General features: G+C 37.0%; 1 protein-coding gene across 1 annotated transcript in view; it reads right to left on the reverse strand.

Annotated features, from left to right (window-relative positions):
- Positions 1–358: 358 nt before the first annotated feature.
- The window catches only part of tacr3a (tachykinin receptor 3a), a 28,997-nt gene continuing 11,697 nt past the window's right edge, over positions 359–17,658 (reverse strand). The window contains exons 4-5 of the mRNA XM_062437121.1: positions 2,387–2,583; positions 359–867 (exon numbers count right to left, since the gene is read on the reverse strand). Of these exons, the coding sequence (XP_062293105.1) occupies positions 534–867; positions 2,387–2,583 (531 nt within the window). The 3' untranslated portion in view covers positions 359–533. The remainder of the gene's footprint in view (positions 868–2,386; positions 2,584–17,658) is intronic.

The following is a 17,658-nucleotide window of genomic DNA, read 5'->3' on the forward strand; positions in this document are numbered from 1 at the left end:
GTAACGCCATTCTAATAGAGTATCTCCAAGCAGAATTGATTAATTTCATTATCAATCATTTGAACTATGGGAGTGTGACCTCACCAAAACATCAGTGCACTGACTGTGTTTACATGCTAATCTCAATCAGAGTTGAACGTTTGGTTGAAGTGGAAAGAATAGTTACTTAATTTATTAATATGGAGGAAACTTGATTTGATTAGGGGAAAACCTGACTGTATCACTCCGAGGGAAAGTGCCAGGAATATAGAGCTATCATACAAGATAAGAATTGTTCACCATTATGTGATTAGGGCTGCTCCCAAGTATTTTTTTCAATCAGTATTACCCGTAAAGGTAATGTATAGAATAATTTCCATAGCCATGCAGTTGATTTCTGCATGTTCAACTTTGATACAATGCTTCTGTGTTTAAATTCAGCAAACAACCCATGCACTGTTTGTGTGTACAGTGTATTATGCACGTGTTTAAAATTTCCTTGCATGCATATGTCTGCGTGTGTATTTCTGTATGTATGTCTGTGAAAAAGCCCTTCAAGAGAAATCCTCAGGTTGATCATTCGGGGTGTCTCCATTTTGCATTTTCACATTGCCACCGTTGCATCCAGTGATCTCTGTGTGGCGAGACGTGATGTAGCTTTTCTTTCTGGCAGACAGGGAGGGCTTCCTTCCAGAGCCACCACTGGCACCGCCATCGCCCTCAGCCGGGTCGTAAACCGCAACCACGGTGGTATCCATTCGTGACAGCGTGTACATGCTGCTCTGACGTGTTGGGTGCAGCCGCGTGGAACGGAGTTCTAACTCGTCATAGCTTGACACCTTGATAAATGGGCACCAACGAAATGCTCGTTTGAAGCCAGCACGAAACCTGGTGGCGTTTGGGTAGTGAAGAAAGAATTATATATAGAAGATAAATACAAGTACATCTGTGGGTATTTTATTAGTTGGCGGTCCTTAAAGGTGATGTATCATGCACATTTCCAGGTCTATAATTATATTCTTGGGTTCTACTGGAATATCTTTGCATGATTCACAGTTCAAAAAACTCCCCTTTTATCTTACACTAGCCGTTTATGTGGCCCCTCAGTTCCGCCTCTGTCTGAAACAGGCAGTTTTAGCTACTGTTCCATTGTGTTTAAATGCATTTGTTAAATGCAAACAGTGGTAGAATTCACTTCTTTTTCTTATTCTTTACTCAAAATGGAAACTTCTTAAATATATCATAACATGTTTGAGATCAAATCTGATCTGAAATATGTGACAAAATGAAGACCCCCATGGAACAACCATAGCAACAACCATAGTAACAACGACAACAGAATGGGCAATACAAACAATCTGACGTCATCACAAGGAAGAAGTACAGGTAACATTGCAAGTGGTGCTTCGTTTGAGCAGGCAGAGTTTCTGACCTTTTTGAATGTGTTTAACATGGAACATTATAACTGTAAAAATAGCAGGAAATCATAAAAATCACATGTCTCTTTTAAATAATTATGCATGTTGTGGTAAATGATTACTGAGTGATTCCTTCGTGTTTACAAGAAGTAGCATTGTATACACTGTTGTACCAACAGTTGGCTCTTTGGCAACTATAAGGACACCTTGTATCCAGGTGTCCCTGAAGCTTTTAAAAAAGCAGCCAGTTATGTATGTCTAAATGTTTGTGCAGTGATGAAAAAGAGGTCAATTGGTGTGTAATTGCAATATTTACAGTGGGAGCACTGAACAGTAAACAGACAGCACTTATCATACTGGCTGTGGACTATTTTTTAAATGGATGGAGGTCATTTTCATTGATGAACCAAATAGCTTAAGGTACGTGATAGATGCTATATCCTTTTTAAGAACCAAATCAATTTAACTGAGTGGACTGGGTGACGTCAGAGATGCACTACTAAGGATGTCTCTTTCTCAATAAACTGAAAAAAACCCCACATCATACCTACAAATTGTTCTCATCGTTTGAAATTCTACATTAAACAAAATTAGACCAAAATAGCCTGGACTACACACATAAAATATGAATTTATTCTAACAGTGAAACTTAGGGAAATTCAGAGAAAATGAAACACTAGAATGTGACAAAACATGCAACACATCCTGATAAACAGATCAGTTTTCCTTTGCCATGTCAAAAAACATTTTAATTATGTTTGGATTGAATGTCACTGGCCAAATATGATTAGCTAATTAATTTTTTTCTCTACCATCTGGAGATAATGCCTGAAACAATTTTTCATCCAGAGTCCATAACTAATGAAGCCATGCTTAACTTTCATCGTCCATTAAAACAACAAAACTATTGGTGTATATAATGGAGAGATATTTTCAGTTGTAACATTTTGTTTTATTTAGATTATCAACAGCACAGTGATTTTACCCACCTGCTGTTGAGGCAGCAGTAGATGATGGGGTTGTACATGGTGGAGCTCATGGCCAGCCACAGCACCGACAGGTAGACCTGCTGGATGTACTTCCACTTGCTCAGACGCTTGTTAAGGCCCGTCACAATGAAATAGATATGATAGGGCAGCCAGCAGAGGGCAAAGGTCACCACTACAATGATCATCATCTTCACCACCTGCAAAAAACCAAGTGTGTGACAAAAAGCATTCACAAGCTGTTACTGTATGATCATGTAAGCCGGAGATAATTATAGGCAAGAAAAACCCATTGTCTGTCTCTCTGAATCTGATTAATATTTGACAGGGAAACGTGGTTCATGTAATTTCAAGTCATTTTTGAATTACAGCATTTGGTAGCACCTGGCACTGCAGGTGACAGATGGTAGAGTGGGGAAAATTCTGAGTTTATGAAAAGTCTTCAATATTTTATTATTTTATATTTATGAATAATTGCCAAAATATAAAAAGTCATATTTTCTTTCTCATTTCATGACATTAGAATTAAAATAAGTCTATCAATCTATCTATCTGTCTTGCTTTCTTGCTTTTTCTCTTTCAAATTAATGAACTGCTGTGGATTGTCTCTAGGTGGTAACTGGAAACACAATCCATACTACTGTGTGGCTCCTTAGAGGCAGGATGGAGAGGAATTCTACCAGAGCCAAAACAGACATCATTGAGTTCCCCCTAAATCTAAACAGAAATCCTGGCACCCCTTTTTTTGAGTGTATGTTTCAAGACGTTTATTTCATAAAACACGCTGTGTAAACTAACTAGACGGCTGTTAAATAGGGCTGAAGAAGTTAGTATTTTGATGGCAGTGTGGATGTTAAGAAACAATGAAGAATCTCTGAAGATGACATGTCGGGCCTGAAAAAGATGCGAGAAGATTAAATGAAAGAGGAAGAATAGAAAGGGAATAGTACAATGTTGTGCTTGGCTTTATCTGGACTGTCAGTCAAATCTGTCTAAAATTTTGTAATAGTGAAACAAAATTTAATGTGCATAGGTATTAAAAGGTCAAATCTTTCCCACAACTAATTGCAGAAGACCTGTTCACTTGCATATTATTTAGGACACATCCACTAATTTATTTAATTTGAACTGAGCAAGCTTGGGTTATTGCTCATCATATGCTTCTTTTAGTTCACAATCCCCATGAAAGGAACAAATAACAATGTGTTATTGCCCATTTTCATTGTGATTATGGAGCATGTCACCCATTGCAACTGTGTGGCTCACTGAGGAGTTTTATGACAACAACGAAGGGCAATGGCACAAATTAATAAGTCAGGATTTATTGATAACAAGAAAAATATAGTATTTTAGTATCCATACTGGAATATTGTCAGTGCTATCCTAAAATAAGTATTATCCAAAATTTACCAATTGAGTGTTGGAAGTCTTCTTGCACAGTGTGCTTTGTCACTCTTATGTCATTAAAATATGAGTAAGCAGATCTAGTTTCTTTTAAAGATTTATTTGGGGCTTTTTTTGCCTTTATTCAGACAGCAATTGATAGAGAGGCTGACAGGAAACAGAGAGAGAGGGAGAGGGGAATGACCTGCAGTATAGGTCCCTGTCCGGATTTGAACCAGGGACACTGCAATTATGTGGTATGTGCTCCTACCATTTGACCACCAGGGCACCCTCTCTCTTGCTTAGTACTGTCAGCCAAACTCATAAATCAAATAAACTGGAGAAACAAACTTGCTCACTGCTCTTCAGTCTTGTTTAAATGGTCCATATATGGACTGCCAGAGAACACAATTCATATGACTTATACTTACATGTGTATACACACTGGATATTTTATGAGGTTGGCTTCTGAAACATTTAAAGTATACCTGCTTTAACACAGACTCTTCTGGAAACACATTGTGGCTTACAGATTTAGAACTATACATGCTGTAGAAGAAAATATGACATAGGCAAAATACTGTGGGGAAATAAACTCCCATAAACATGTAATTTCTCACTAAAGATGTTGGTGTCCCGGGGGGTATTCCAGAAAGCAGGGGCCTGTTTCAAAAAGCAGGTTTAGTGAAAACTCTGAGTAAGTTGACTCAGAGTTCAAGGAAACTACAATGATCATCATCTTCACCACCTGCAAAAAACCAAGTGTGTGACAAAAAGCGTTCACAAGCTGTCACTGTATGATCATGTAAGCCGGAGATAATTATAGGCAAGAAAAACCCACTGTCTGTCTCTCTGAATCAAGATTAATATTTGACAGGGAAACGTGGTTCATGTAATTTCAAGTAATTTTTGAATTACAGCATGGCAGGCAGGTTTTCTTCAACTAACCCAGAGTTTCTCTTCCTTTTTAGTTGAACCCTTCAGACTTGAGCTGTCAGACTTGGTGTGTCCTTTTCTCAAAGAGTCAGTTAATATTGAAGCACAAATAAGAAGCAGAAATCTTTGTCAGAGGATGATAAGGCCCCGCTGGGATGTTTTATCATTCTCTGATGATTTTCTGAGTGTTTACGTTTTTCTGTACAATCAATCATTTATCTGAACAATATACTCAGCCCTCGTATCGTCTGTACCTGTTGGGGTCTGCATGAATATTAAATGCGCCGCGCGCACACACACATACACAGAATATAAATGTTGAATAAGTGGAACACTCGAGACAAAACATTTCTTTTTTTTCCCCTTAATACTCACACATTGACTCGGTTGGTAATTTTCTGCCACACCAGCTCATGTTCTTTTGCTGCTGCTACTGCTTTTTTGCTTAAATATACATTCATTATCTGCATGTAGCTATTCATTAATATAACTAATCTAACTTCACTAGGGAGAAGTAGGAGGACTGAGCCCTTTGTTTCACCTGCTGCCATGGTCAATCACTTTATCTGTGTTCCATTGATGAGGGCTTGGTATTTCTTCATGCACAAGCTTCACTCAGGGTTACTTTAACTCAGAGTTGATTGAACTAACTGTTATCAGCTGTTCTGAAACCCAAAACTCAGAGTTTGACAGCTCAGAGTTTATCAACCTAGAGTTAAGGTGTTAAATCAGAGTTAGTTAAACCTGCTTCCTGAAACAGGCCCCTGAGCAATGAATTAAGTTGCTACCTCTGTATGTGTTTTTATCCAAGCTTCTATGTTCTTTGCCTCAGTGTCTTCCACATCCGTTTAAGATAGTGGCCATGTCACAAATTTCTCAAATTTCAGCTAAACAGTACGCTAAAATGTGCTTCTGAAAACTGAGGTGAAAATTAGGCAATGCAGTAACAGAATCTTGATCCATAATTGATCCATATTTGATTAGCACTGCCTGGTTTGACAGTTTCAGATCTGAGTTTCGGTTCAGGGTCCGCTTTCTTTTGGTCCGAAATGCTGGTGCTATAATGCAACATCTAGTGGCTGAATGTCATGTTTTGCAGCTTTAAAAAGTCTAAAATGTAGTATTAAGTAAATAAGTATTATTTCTTTATGACTTTTAAATGAACATTCAGTTGCAATGAAGATATTTTGAATGGGGCAACTACAATATTAGTGTTTCCCCAAAGTTTCTTGATAATTCAGTCAATGGGGGCCAATATTTTGTATGTGATACAGACAGAGTGGAAAAATCCACAGTCTGTTTCTGTTCCAGAAATAATATTGAGGAAGGTACCGGGGGTTTATGTGAGCTTATGTGGTGGTTCATATAAGCATTACTGGCTCTCTTCAGGGCTTTGAACAGAAGAAAACACTGAGCCTCACAACAAAGGCTACAGGGAATGCAAAGGGTTTGTTTTCCAGCTGTATTATTTGAGATAATGTAAGTCAGCGACATAGTGTTAACAACGATGAAAAAGAGAATGGGAGTAGGACCAAACTTTCAGACAACAGGTAAATACTAGTTGTAATGAGTAATTTAAAAGATAATACTGATTATGTGAGTCTGAAAGTTTACCAAGCTTGATATTTGCATGCTTAGTATGCTCATGCTGCACTGTAGCTCACATGGGGACTCATACATCTTAAAATCTTAAAAATCAATTATAAATCTGGGAGGACAAAACATTTAAGTAGTATGAGTTTGTTTGCCAAGGGTGGCAGACAAAAATAACTTACAAACAAGTGATAATCAGATAAATGAAGAACATTTTCACCACCCTTGTCACTTGGGTTTGAAATTAAAAGTTGCTGTCAAATATCATTGCTTTACTTTATAGCAGATGATTAACAATCAGTTAAAGTAGTCACTGAAGATCAGTGTTAGAGGAAGGGGGTGGGGGGCTATCATTAAGCTTATTGAGTTATCATTAAGACAGATGTGCATCACCATCAAATTAATGTTGTATTTAGGAGATATGTGGCCCAATGGAACCCTATTAATGTCAAATAAAAGTGGACCTAATATTATTCCGTAGGGAATACCAGAAGTAAAGTGGGTAGGCTTGGTTGACAATACTGAAGGCAGAGCTTGAATCAAATGAAACAGAAAATTGAGTCAGTTGTAAGAAGTAGATCATTTGGTCACCTTGATAAGAGAAGGATGAGTACTGCTACTAACCATAACGTCAAAAACAGCAGATGGCAGAAACATTTTTCCTGAAATCTCTCTCAAAAACAGACACGTTTAAATAGACCTTAAGTTAAAAGGGTAAGAGAAATTAAATGAAATTAAATGAAAATATGCAAGTGGACAAACATCTGAATATAGTGTGAAAGACTAGACTGTGTTTTTACATAAAGGTGAGAACACTGACTAATGAGTGGAAACCCTTTCATGGTTGACAGATTGATTTGATCATGCATAGACTGAGCATAGGTTTAGGAGATATGCACAGTTCTGCAGATGGAGGAGATATTTGAAACCTAATGTTCTCAGTTACCAGTGAAATGTTAATGGAATTATTAAGAAACTTATAATAGTACCACCTGGTAAAATATGTCTATTTCATAGTTTTTCAGTGACAAAACTACATACAAAAACCTGCACAAAGAACCAGTGAGATATTTAAATTGCAAAGGCAACCACACTTTCAGAACACAGTAGTTTGAAGAAAAAGAAACACACAACTAATGTTTATTGAATTGCATCTCTGGTGCAAGTGAAATTTAAGATTCATTATTACGTTGTTCCTTCTCAAATACAAACCTCTGAACGTTTTGGTACAATGAACTGTATTTATGACTAAGCATTCATTATGATCTGTTATGATTGACTTATCACTCAGGTCATCTGGTGCTGGCCTTTTAAAAATATCAAGAGTCTGCAAAACTTGCAAACTGCAAAACTTAGAAAAGCAGATTTTTCTTTTTTCTATGATCCCATGAGCTGGAACCACCTTCCAGAGAACAACAACTTTTGCTATTGGGTATGACATATGTCTATTCATAACAGGGTTGGTCAACTGTGGTAATTTCTGACTGTGTTGATTTAAAGTATTTTCTGTTTTAATCTTTTCACACATGTATTTATATATTTGACTGAAAAGGTGAAGGCCGAAGCCTTAGCTTATTACACCTACCCTTTTTACATTCATCAATTGTACAAATCCCTTTAGTTTTATATGAAAGAAAGAAGAAAGAGCGAAGAAGAAAAAGACTATTTTTATATATATGTATTTTATATGAACATTTTATATACCCAAAAGTCTGGTTCTGCCTGAGGTTTCTTCCTGTTAAAAGGGAGTTTTTTTCTTGCCATTGTCGCTAAGTGCTTGCTCATGTGGGAATGTTGGGTCTCTTTAAAATGAAAACCTGAAGAGTACGGTTTAGAACCTGCTCTATGTGTAAAGTGCCTTGAGATGACTTTGCTGTAATTTGGCGCTATACAAATAAAGATTGATTGAGATTGATTGATTGATTCCGACATAAAGCTCAAAGATTTCCTGATTTCCTTTATTTCTTCTTCCACCGTGGTGCTATTTTGTTGCTTCATCTTTGGTGGAATTTTTTCTTTTTTGCACTCTGTTCTTGTTCGTCATAATCTGTTCTCACACATTGAACTGCCTCAGTTTGTCCTGTACCAATAAAATTCACTATGAGGTCAAGGAAACTATCTTGATTGTAGATTACAGTATGAGCCAACAGTGAATAGAACCTCAATATTGTTAGTTTAATAAAAGGAGTAGAAGCACACCTAAATTATTCATGGGGTAAAGTCAACTGAAGGTCTTTGGGATAATACAACAATATGCGTGAGAACGCAGTGGTGTTTTCAGTCTGAATCTGTGTTTATGCATGAGCAGTGTGAAAATATGACTATTAAGATCACACTTGGCGTATGAATGGGAAGTGCAGAAATAGATTTTATAACAAGTTTTTGTGGCTTTTTCATAATGTTTTGGAAACTTGTCATTATTGGTATCCATTCGTAAGATGAATTTAACAAGACATGAATTTAAACTGAACACAGCATCTGTTTAGAGTATCAAGCCACTTTTACAACCACCTTTCAAGCCTGCAGAAGAGCGCTGTTTTATACTCAAAAGACAAAAACAATCCTGGGGGAGTAAATCTCAAGCATGACAAACCTTTGAGGCAAAACAGCAACAGTATTTGCAACCTCTGCTCGTTCTGTCAAAAATTAAAGAATTGGGGTTTTAAGTTTTTTAGTCTTCTACTATATCTACCAATGCTTTGACAGAATGGTTAATTTGTTTTGTGCTGTGGTCAAAATTTAGACTGGAGACGGTAAACAACTCCCTGTATGAATGTTTATGTTCCTAATAGGGAGGTCGCACTCCAGATAGCAAGGAAGAAAAGGTCCAGCTACTGAGGGAATGATTGCACATCACTTATCTCCAACATCCAGGAATGGTCTGCCTGTGAGAAGGAATGCAAGGGTGAACATTTTATTAAGGTTACCGTTAAATTACAAAATATTTTTTCTTAGGGATAAGGTCACTTTCTTGGTTGCTGGAGGAGAGAAATTGCATTGATTGCAAAGTTGGTGACTGCAAGATATAGGACTTCTGATTTTTCTCTTATTGTGTAGTACAGTTTATCCTTGGAAACATTTAAAAAGAGGCATTCATTCCAACATTTTATAAAAATCAGGCACAATGTAATCCCTGAAAGTTTCATTTAAAAAATATAAACACACATATAAACAGAGTCTGTGATGGTGGTCCTGTTGAGTTTGAATTTGAAAATTCAACACAAATGCGCTCAGACAGAGCGGAAAGAATAAGAGATGAGTGAAGAACAAGTATCAGACATTTGCATACAGTAGAGCAAACCTCAAAGAGAGCATGTCTTATCTCTTTTTGCCACTTTGATGTTTCATGATTGCTACACTACTGAGACCAGCAGGACAAAAATGCACAAAGAGAAAAAAGGTTGTATAATAAGAATAATATTGGTAATAGCAATACTGTACCAGAAAGTCCTGTAAAGCAGGATGACTGGTGTTATTGTGCTGAGACACGAGCTGTAACAGAACATGTCAAAGAACCATGATTATTTTTTAGTGTTTATTCTGAAACATGTGGAGACTGGTGGTGACATTACATATGTTCTTATAATGGCAGGTGATCCCGTAAAGGAAAGTCCCATAAAGGAACAGTGATATGTAGGCAATTCTGGACAACCTCATGCTGTATGCATTTAACTTGTCACAAACCTGTCTCCTAGAAATTAAGTTCAAATACTACTAAATTACAACAGCAAAAATGTTTTATAAGAAAATTAATGATAATAATTAATATATTTAAAACATGTTTATACTGAATGCATGACCAAAACATTCAGAGACAATATTGCGGTACAATATTGGCTGGTAAAAACATGTGTACTGTATGTTCATGCACAAACAGTCCTTGTTTAACCCTTATATGCATAAGTTGTGTCAAAAATGACCCCAGCGGTTGTTTTTTTGCAATATCTTTGTAATTTTAAATTTGTATCGTTTAATCTTCCATGTATTCCTCAAATAGGTTGTCTTTGACACAAGGCCATTTGGATTTGTATCTAATTGTTATATTTTTTAAGTAATTGCATTTTTTGTATCAGTACCACACTCTTCCATACGTGGGGTCAAAAATGACCCCAATCATTTTCTATGGAATTTCAAGGGTTAACCCTAGGAACCTTTGATTTGTATCAACTGTGACTGTCAGGTATATATTTACTGTCGATCCACACATCTAATGCCAGCAGTCTCACCACCCCTAAAGATTATTTTTTCACAGCAACATACATGTATTATTAGTACAAGTATTATCATCATTTTTATACCTCAGAATATATATGCTGTTATAAAATATGAACTTAATTTCCACATACATGATTTTTGTGTGATATAGTGGTGTGTTATCATCATCTAATTGTAAAGTGTCCTTGGATATGTGAAAGGTGCTATATAAATCACACCTATTTTTATTATTATTCTTATTATCAAATTACTTTCTAGTTAGCTAACACTAGCTAACTAAGAAAGCTAACATTACTGTACTTGTTGTGTAGAGAAGCAGACTCTCACTATGATGGTTAGGGTTATGACAGGGCCAACAGAAGAGAAAGAGGTGTAAGATGTGTGCAAAGCCACCAATAGTTGCTGGAAATGCAGTGACTCTGTGTACAGTGCTCACAGCCAGAAACAAGTAGTTTGTAACAGCTGCTCACAGTGAAAAGACGCGTGTGTGTACATGCATAGACAGATAGACGGATACACAAACAATGAATGTTGAAGTTGTGTTAGCATGGAAAACATGAAATCATTCTTGTGTTATAATATTGCATTAAATGCATTGATTCTAATTGGGATACTTTTTGGATGTTAACCGTTTTTGACCTTTTTGAAAGCTGGGATAAAAAGTGATAAATGAGCTTGTCAAACATGAAATCATTCTTTTGTTGACCAAAATATAATACAAATCATCATCTTTAACCAAAATGAAATACATTTCTTAAGTTTACAGCATAAAACGCATTCATTCTAATTGGGGTCATTTTTGACCCCACTCATGGAAGAGTGTAGGTATCAGTAGGTCATGCATCTAAGGGTTAAGGACACACTCTTTTGGGACCCAGAAAGTGAGCCAAAGTCTCTGATGTCCTGCTCCTCCTGGGTAATCCCAAGGCATTCCCAGATCAGGAATCTGGGTCTGCCCCGGGGTTTTCTCCCAGTTGGACATGCCCATTGGATTATAGGTGATAGCAAAAGCCTCATTCAAGAACTAGTACATCCATTACATTTTTCTAATGTAATGCACATCACCATCACAGCAGGTAAGGCATATGGGCAACTTTAATGCTATGTGACCTGGACTAGTTAGCTGGTCTGTCGCTGTGTTCAGGAAATGGTACTTTCCTCTTGCTAACTAAGTGTTTTACTTTTTGCTCTTGCAGGAAAACATATGTAAGGTTATGCTTCTCATGAAACACTTGCATTCATGCTAATGGTTCACAGCAATCTACTCACTAATGATAAATGCAAAGAAGAGCTTCTCAACAGCTAACAGCTGCTCCTTGCAGTGAATCCACAGCATGCTAAATGTGAATGATTAATGGTGTGGACAGACGAAAGTAAATTACTCTCCAATTCCATCACTTTTAACAAGATGACTTTTATGAAGACGTAACTTTTATCATAATCTATCAGGAAGGCAGCAGGTGCTGGCTAGGGTAGAATACCTCTCTGGAAAACTATAAAATAATTCAATCTATGTCTTATTATAGAACATGACATACATGCACAGGTGTTTCTTTCCTGTTAGAAGATGCAACCAAATGTTCCCTTACCAGGAGACATTATTGCAAGCAATTGGCCTGCTGCTACTATATAAGTCCTGTGATCAGAGCTGAGTGGGATCTCAAGTGTTTATATTCAGTCCCACTTCTCAGATAGAGATGGTCAGTCTACAGGAAACTGCCAGAAACATAATCTAAATGCTATTTCATATCAGTGGACAAGGAGGACAAGTAGGAACATGGTATTTTCTTACTAAATTTCAAGGTGCAGATGTGATTTCAATGATTCACCTGTTCCCTCATTGGTAGAAGTCTTGCTACAGGCAGAAAATGCTTTACTGACACATTTGGAGGCCAATCTGTAAGCAGAATATCACACATGAGGAGCATAGGTGGATATTAGTTTAGATTTTTAGTTTAGTTTAGTGTAGCTTATTTCGGTCACTGAACTCAAACACACATGTACAAACAAAGCAAATGATTATAGCCTATGCCCTTGTTCATTTTTTTCATTTCCACTGGAACTAATCACAAGCCAAAAGGGAAAAACAAAGATATAAATAAATAAATAAAATCAGATGATGTATCAAAGTCCATGAGCACTCAGTCTCAGCTGACAATGTGTTCATAACAAGACAATTCAACCCTTTCTGATATAAATTATGTGTATATTTTACAACAATAAAGTTTCAAGGGAAACATACATCCTGAGTTGATTATGTTCAGTGACGTGGTTGTTTTGTAAGTGATACATTTTTCAGGATTACACCATTTTAAAGTGTAGCTAATATTCTTTCAAAATAACATAATTACAAAGCCATATGGCCAGAGTGAAAACAGCTATTTAAAAACAGCTACAGTGGTGAGGACTTTATACCAGCTCACTGTACTGTTATCACAGTATTCCACATCTAAATTCAGATGAACAGTGGGAAATAAATGTCTGTCTGAGTAAAACATATTAGTTTGATGCTGATTTGCATTTGAGAAAAAAAAAGTAATGAAACTAAAATGTAAATGAGCTTTTTAATGCATAAAATTGATATTCTGAGTTAGACTGTAACCAACCAAAACAGTCTCAGGGTTTACGCCGCCACCAGATTTATATTCCTTCATTAATCCAGTAAATGACTATACACATTAGATAGCTTGAAGCCAGAGTGAGTCCCACCAACAATTTAGAGCATGATACAATAAGGATGAAAATCAGCAAGTTGCATTGCTGAATGTCACTGAGTTATTAAACAGGAGAGAAACTGGTCTGCTCCTTAAAATAATTTACTCAGTGCAACCCAACTTTCAAATGACCTTTATACACTCCTGATATTCAACAGAAAATATGTTTTGAAATAATTTTAAATCTGTTCATGTTTATCAAAACGATAAGGATTCTTACATTTAATTTCTTTTCAAAGTTAATATACAACCGTCCAACAATTCTTGGCAGTGGGACAGAGTCAACAATTTACAAACAAAATTAAAATCATAGTCCATGTCAGTTTACTTAAACATTTATAGCCTTGGGTACAATATCACAAATCCATCTTTGTTGTAACTACAATTATGCTGCCAAATGTTTCCACTGTGTAGAAGAAAGCATTTTTACTTGATGTATTTGCAAAGTTGTAAAATATAAAAAAATATGTGTTTTATCTGTTTTCCCTACAATATCCGCTTCTGGCAACTAAAGCATAATCAGATCTGACAAGGATCACAAGAAAGACTATATCTACTTTCTCAATATTTAACCAAAACCCCAATCACATTCATACATTTTTCCTGAACTTAACCAAAGTGCTTTTGTTACCTTGACCCATATCCACACGCGGGAAACATGATGTGTAACCTAGACTGTTGTCAAAGTGCTTACCCGACCAACACCAAGAATGTAACGCCTCCTCGACTGGAAAAAATGTTGCTGTAGAAATAATGTTTCCTTGAAGACATATCTGGGAAAAATATTAGTAGTACATTTATTTTTTTATAGACTTTATTTTGAGGTGACAGGATTGCCTATTGAGCAAAGATGGTCTTTGGGGTCAGAGGTTACAAGCTATTTAAGGTTACTAAAAAGTCTTTAAGGCCTGAATGTTTCAGGAGCCTTTGTCAAGATGTGAAAAAGATAGAGATTCAATTTTCATCTTAGACTCACTGGTGAGAAGAAAGAGTACAAGAGGTTACCAGGCTATAGCCTCAGTCGTTCAGACCTGCACTCTCAAGAGAAAGCAGCCAACTCCTATTATGTTAAAGCATGGCTTGGTGAGTGAGTGTGAATTTCATTATGTGACAAGCTGAGGCACTTTCCTGTGAACACCTACGCGTTATCTCTCTCAGGACAGACGGGCCTATATGCACCTGTCCAGTCGGGATTAGAATAGTCCCATTATCGCTGGAGGTTAGACGGAGCCAGCGTGAACCTCAGATACACTGCGGCTTAACATTGTTGTACCTCATTTTGGGAAAAAATTATCTTGTAGAGGTAATCCATCCCAATCCTTACTTCCACACACACAGAGATACACTCACACACTTTATCTTCAGACAAAAAGGCAGATGGACGATTGAATGCAGATTGACTTGAAGAGAACGTCATAATGTTGAAATGTCTGAAGTTCAACGTTAATGACCTGGTGATTAGTGGTGCACTTCAGATTGACATTTCGAATGCACAGGCCCCAGGCATGAGCTTAAAATGGAGCACCTGTGGCGTGGTGATTGCAGCGGAATGGATTAACTCAAAACAATGGAGTGGTGAATCTTTCTTTCAATGAAAAATGATAGAAAGACAGAGCATTTCATTGTTTCATATCCCTCCACAGACCTGTAATAGCTGCACAGGAAATCTGTCATTAAGGTGAAACACTACATAATACTTGAAAAAGATCTCTTGAGAAAATAATATCTCTCGTCATGGGTTATTTTTGTACACAATTGCCACTTTATGCTTCATTACTTCAGTTCATCTATTCATTACATGTGGGTGACCTTCAACACTTTATATAATCACACTGTCAACAGAAAATGAAATACTGCATCAGTCCCTTTAGTGGCTTACAATTGCTTCACTGGTACAGATGCAACTGTCACTCCTCAACACATCATAGAAAACCGAGAGGATACTGCAGGGCCATAATTTGGTCAAAAGGAGGGGAAGTCTAGGACAAACAAGCGGCAACCGCCACAGACGAGTGATATATAAGTCAGATCACTCAAATAATTTGCTGCTACTCCGATACAGGAGATGTGAATCATTTCAAAGCATCAACAGGGTAACATTTTATATCAAGTTCTCTTCTTACAAAATTATTGTACTCATTCAGATAGGGACACCACCCTCATTTAAGGGAAATATGTTTAATTGATCAGTGTCATGACCAAGAATTGGAATTCTTTCTGATACATTGACTACTGTCTCCTGCTTCCAAAGAGCACGACAAATGTGGAATACATTTTGTCTATGAGCGAATGAGGCCCTGACAGGACGATGTGTCGATGGCACTGTATGGCCTCTGTGATTTCTGATGATTCATGGTAAAAGTCGAATAGATCTATCTGGCTACACTATTTTCTTTAACTAATTTCATTGGGTAGTAGCTTTCAAGTTGACTGGACAACAAAAGGAAATACTATTAAAAGAAACGCAAGGCTTAATGTTAAAAAGACAAGTCCTCAGCTTGAAAAACGTTAAATTGTACCTGTGGGCAATTTTTTTTTTTTTAATTAGAGAAAAATGTCTAGAAAACTAAGACAAGATAAACTAAGTAAGACAAATAAGAACTAAGGTTTGAGGGCCAGCCAGGGGGGGGGGGACTTCTTTATAAGTTTGCAAAATTTTTTGGTGTGGATAAGGCACTTCCGGTTGAAACCTCTAATGAATATTAATCCCATTCTTTGGAACTTTTACTTTGCCTTCAGGGCCCAAAATGGCAGTGAATGTCTCCTCTGTGAGTGATTTTAATTCAAAATGTACACGCAGAAAGTGATATACTTATAGAAACTATGGTCAAATTGTTTTAACATTAAATTGTATTGTATAGTGAATACATAAAACACCATTAGACAACTCATAGTATATACTCAAGTTGATTGCACAATAAAATAAAAGACCGAATACAGTTTAAAATAAACTTACTACGAGTATTTAGATTTTGTTATCCATAGTCAATGGATGGCAGTGTTGCAGTGTGGTGAGGAATGTATTATAATTGGATTCTAATAGCATTTTATATCGTATTTACATTGTATAGACATAGGCACCTTACACCTTAGAAGAAAACATTTGTTGAGCACTATTAGATGCGTTCCTGGGTAGTTATACAGCTAATCCACATTAATTCAGACTTGGGTCAGACAAAAGGAGAATATTTTGAATTTACTTCAGGAACCTTTAGCACCCTCTAATTTATGTCAGAGATCTGAAGATAAGTGAAACCCAGAGTGAGGAAAGAAAAGAGGGAGTGTGTGTGTGTTAACACAGAAAGAGAAGAGAAGAGAATGAGCGCGACTGAGGATTGCTTCTTAATTTTGGTGAATTTTCTTTATCTTGATGGGAAAACTTGCATTCCAGTCTCTTAACTCAAGTCACTGTCTATGTGAACATGGAGCTCTCCTGACGTGTGTTCTTGAGTTCATAAGACCCAAGGGTCATTGAAAAGTCTTTGCGTTCTGTTGTTAATTTCGTTGTCTCTTCAGGCATCAGACTCTCAGGGTGCTTGGTCTGGCCAGACCAAGCACCTGGCCAGACCAAGCAGTTGAAAGGCCAGCCTTGCAGATCCTGGGAGACTCTGAAAAGGTCTATTCAACCCATCATTTTCTCCTAGGTGAACTTAAAAAAAAATGAGGGTTATACTCACTACTGTCTTTAACAAGGTCTGTGGGGAAATTAAGGACCTCTTATGGACAGTTACTGAAGCTGAGCAGAATCTAGAGCCTGATTCTGCTTACGGTTTCTTCCCATTAAAGGGAAGTTTTTCCTTGCAACTGTAGCTAAGCACTTGCTAATGGGGGAATGTCTGGGTAAATTAAAGAGTACATGCCCAACCTGCTCTATAACTTCTGCTGTGATTTGGTATTTGCTATAAAATTGACTTGACTTGATATCTCAGATCTTAATTGAGCATAAAAATAACGTTTGAGTTGCAGGTTAAGGGTGACATATAGCTTCATATTTACTGTATATACATGCTGTACACCCTGACTCACCATACATGTACTGTATCTGCTCTCTGTTTCTACATTCCCACAGCTCTTAAACAATGCATCCAAGTCAATCCACATTTACTTTAATCAGCAGGTGGCAAGCAGGATACAGGAACTTGACTTGGGTCTTGATTCTTGATAAGTTTTTGCATTTATTCACTGACAAAGTGCCTAGACTGCACTTTTACGTTCACAGCTGCTGACTTCATACTCTGTCACATACACACACTCTCTCTCTCTCTCTCTCTCTCTCTCTCTCTCTCTCTCTCTCTCTCTCTCTCTCTCTACCATCACGTCACCTAATGTTATCCCCACAAGAGGCAAATATCCGTAGAAAGAATATGTTTATTCTCAACCCAATTGAAAATTCCTTTTGACCAGGCCAGATTGGTCTAGCCTGTTCCAACTAAG

This window comes from Scomber scombrus, chromosome 2 (assembly GCF_963691925.1).
Source record: "Scomber scombrus chromosome 2, fScoSco1.1, whole genome shotgun sequence".
Taxonomy (NCBI): domain Eukaryota; kingdom Metazoa; phylum Chordata; class Actinopteri; order Scombriformes; family Scombridae; genus Scomber; species Scomber scombrus.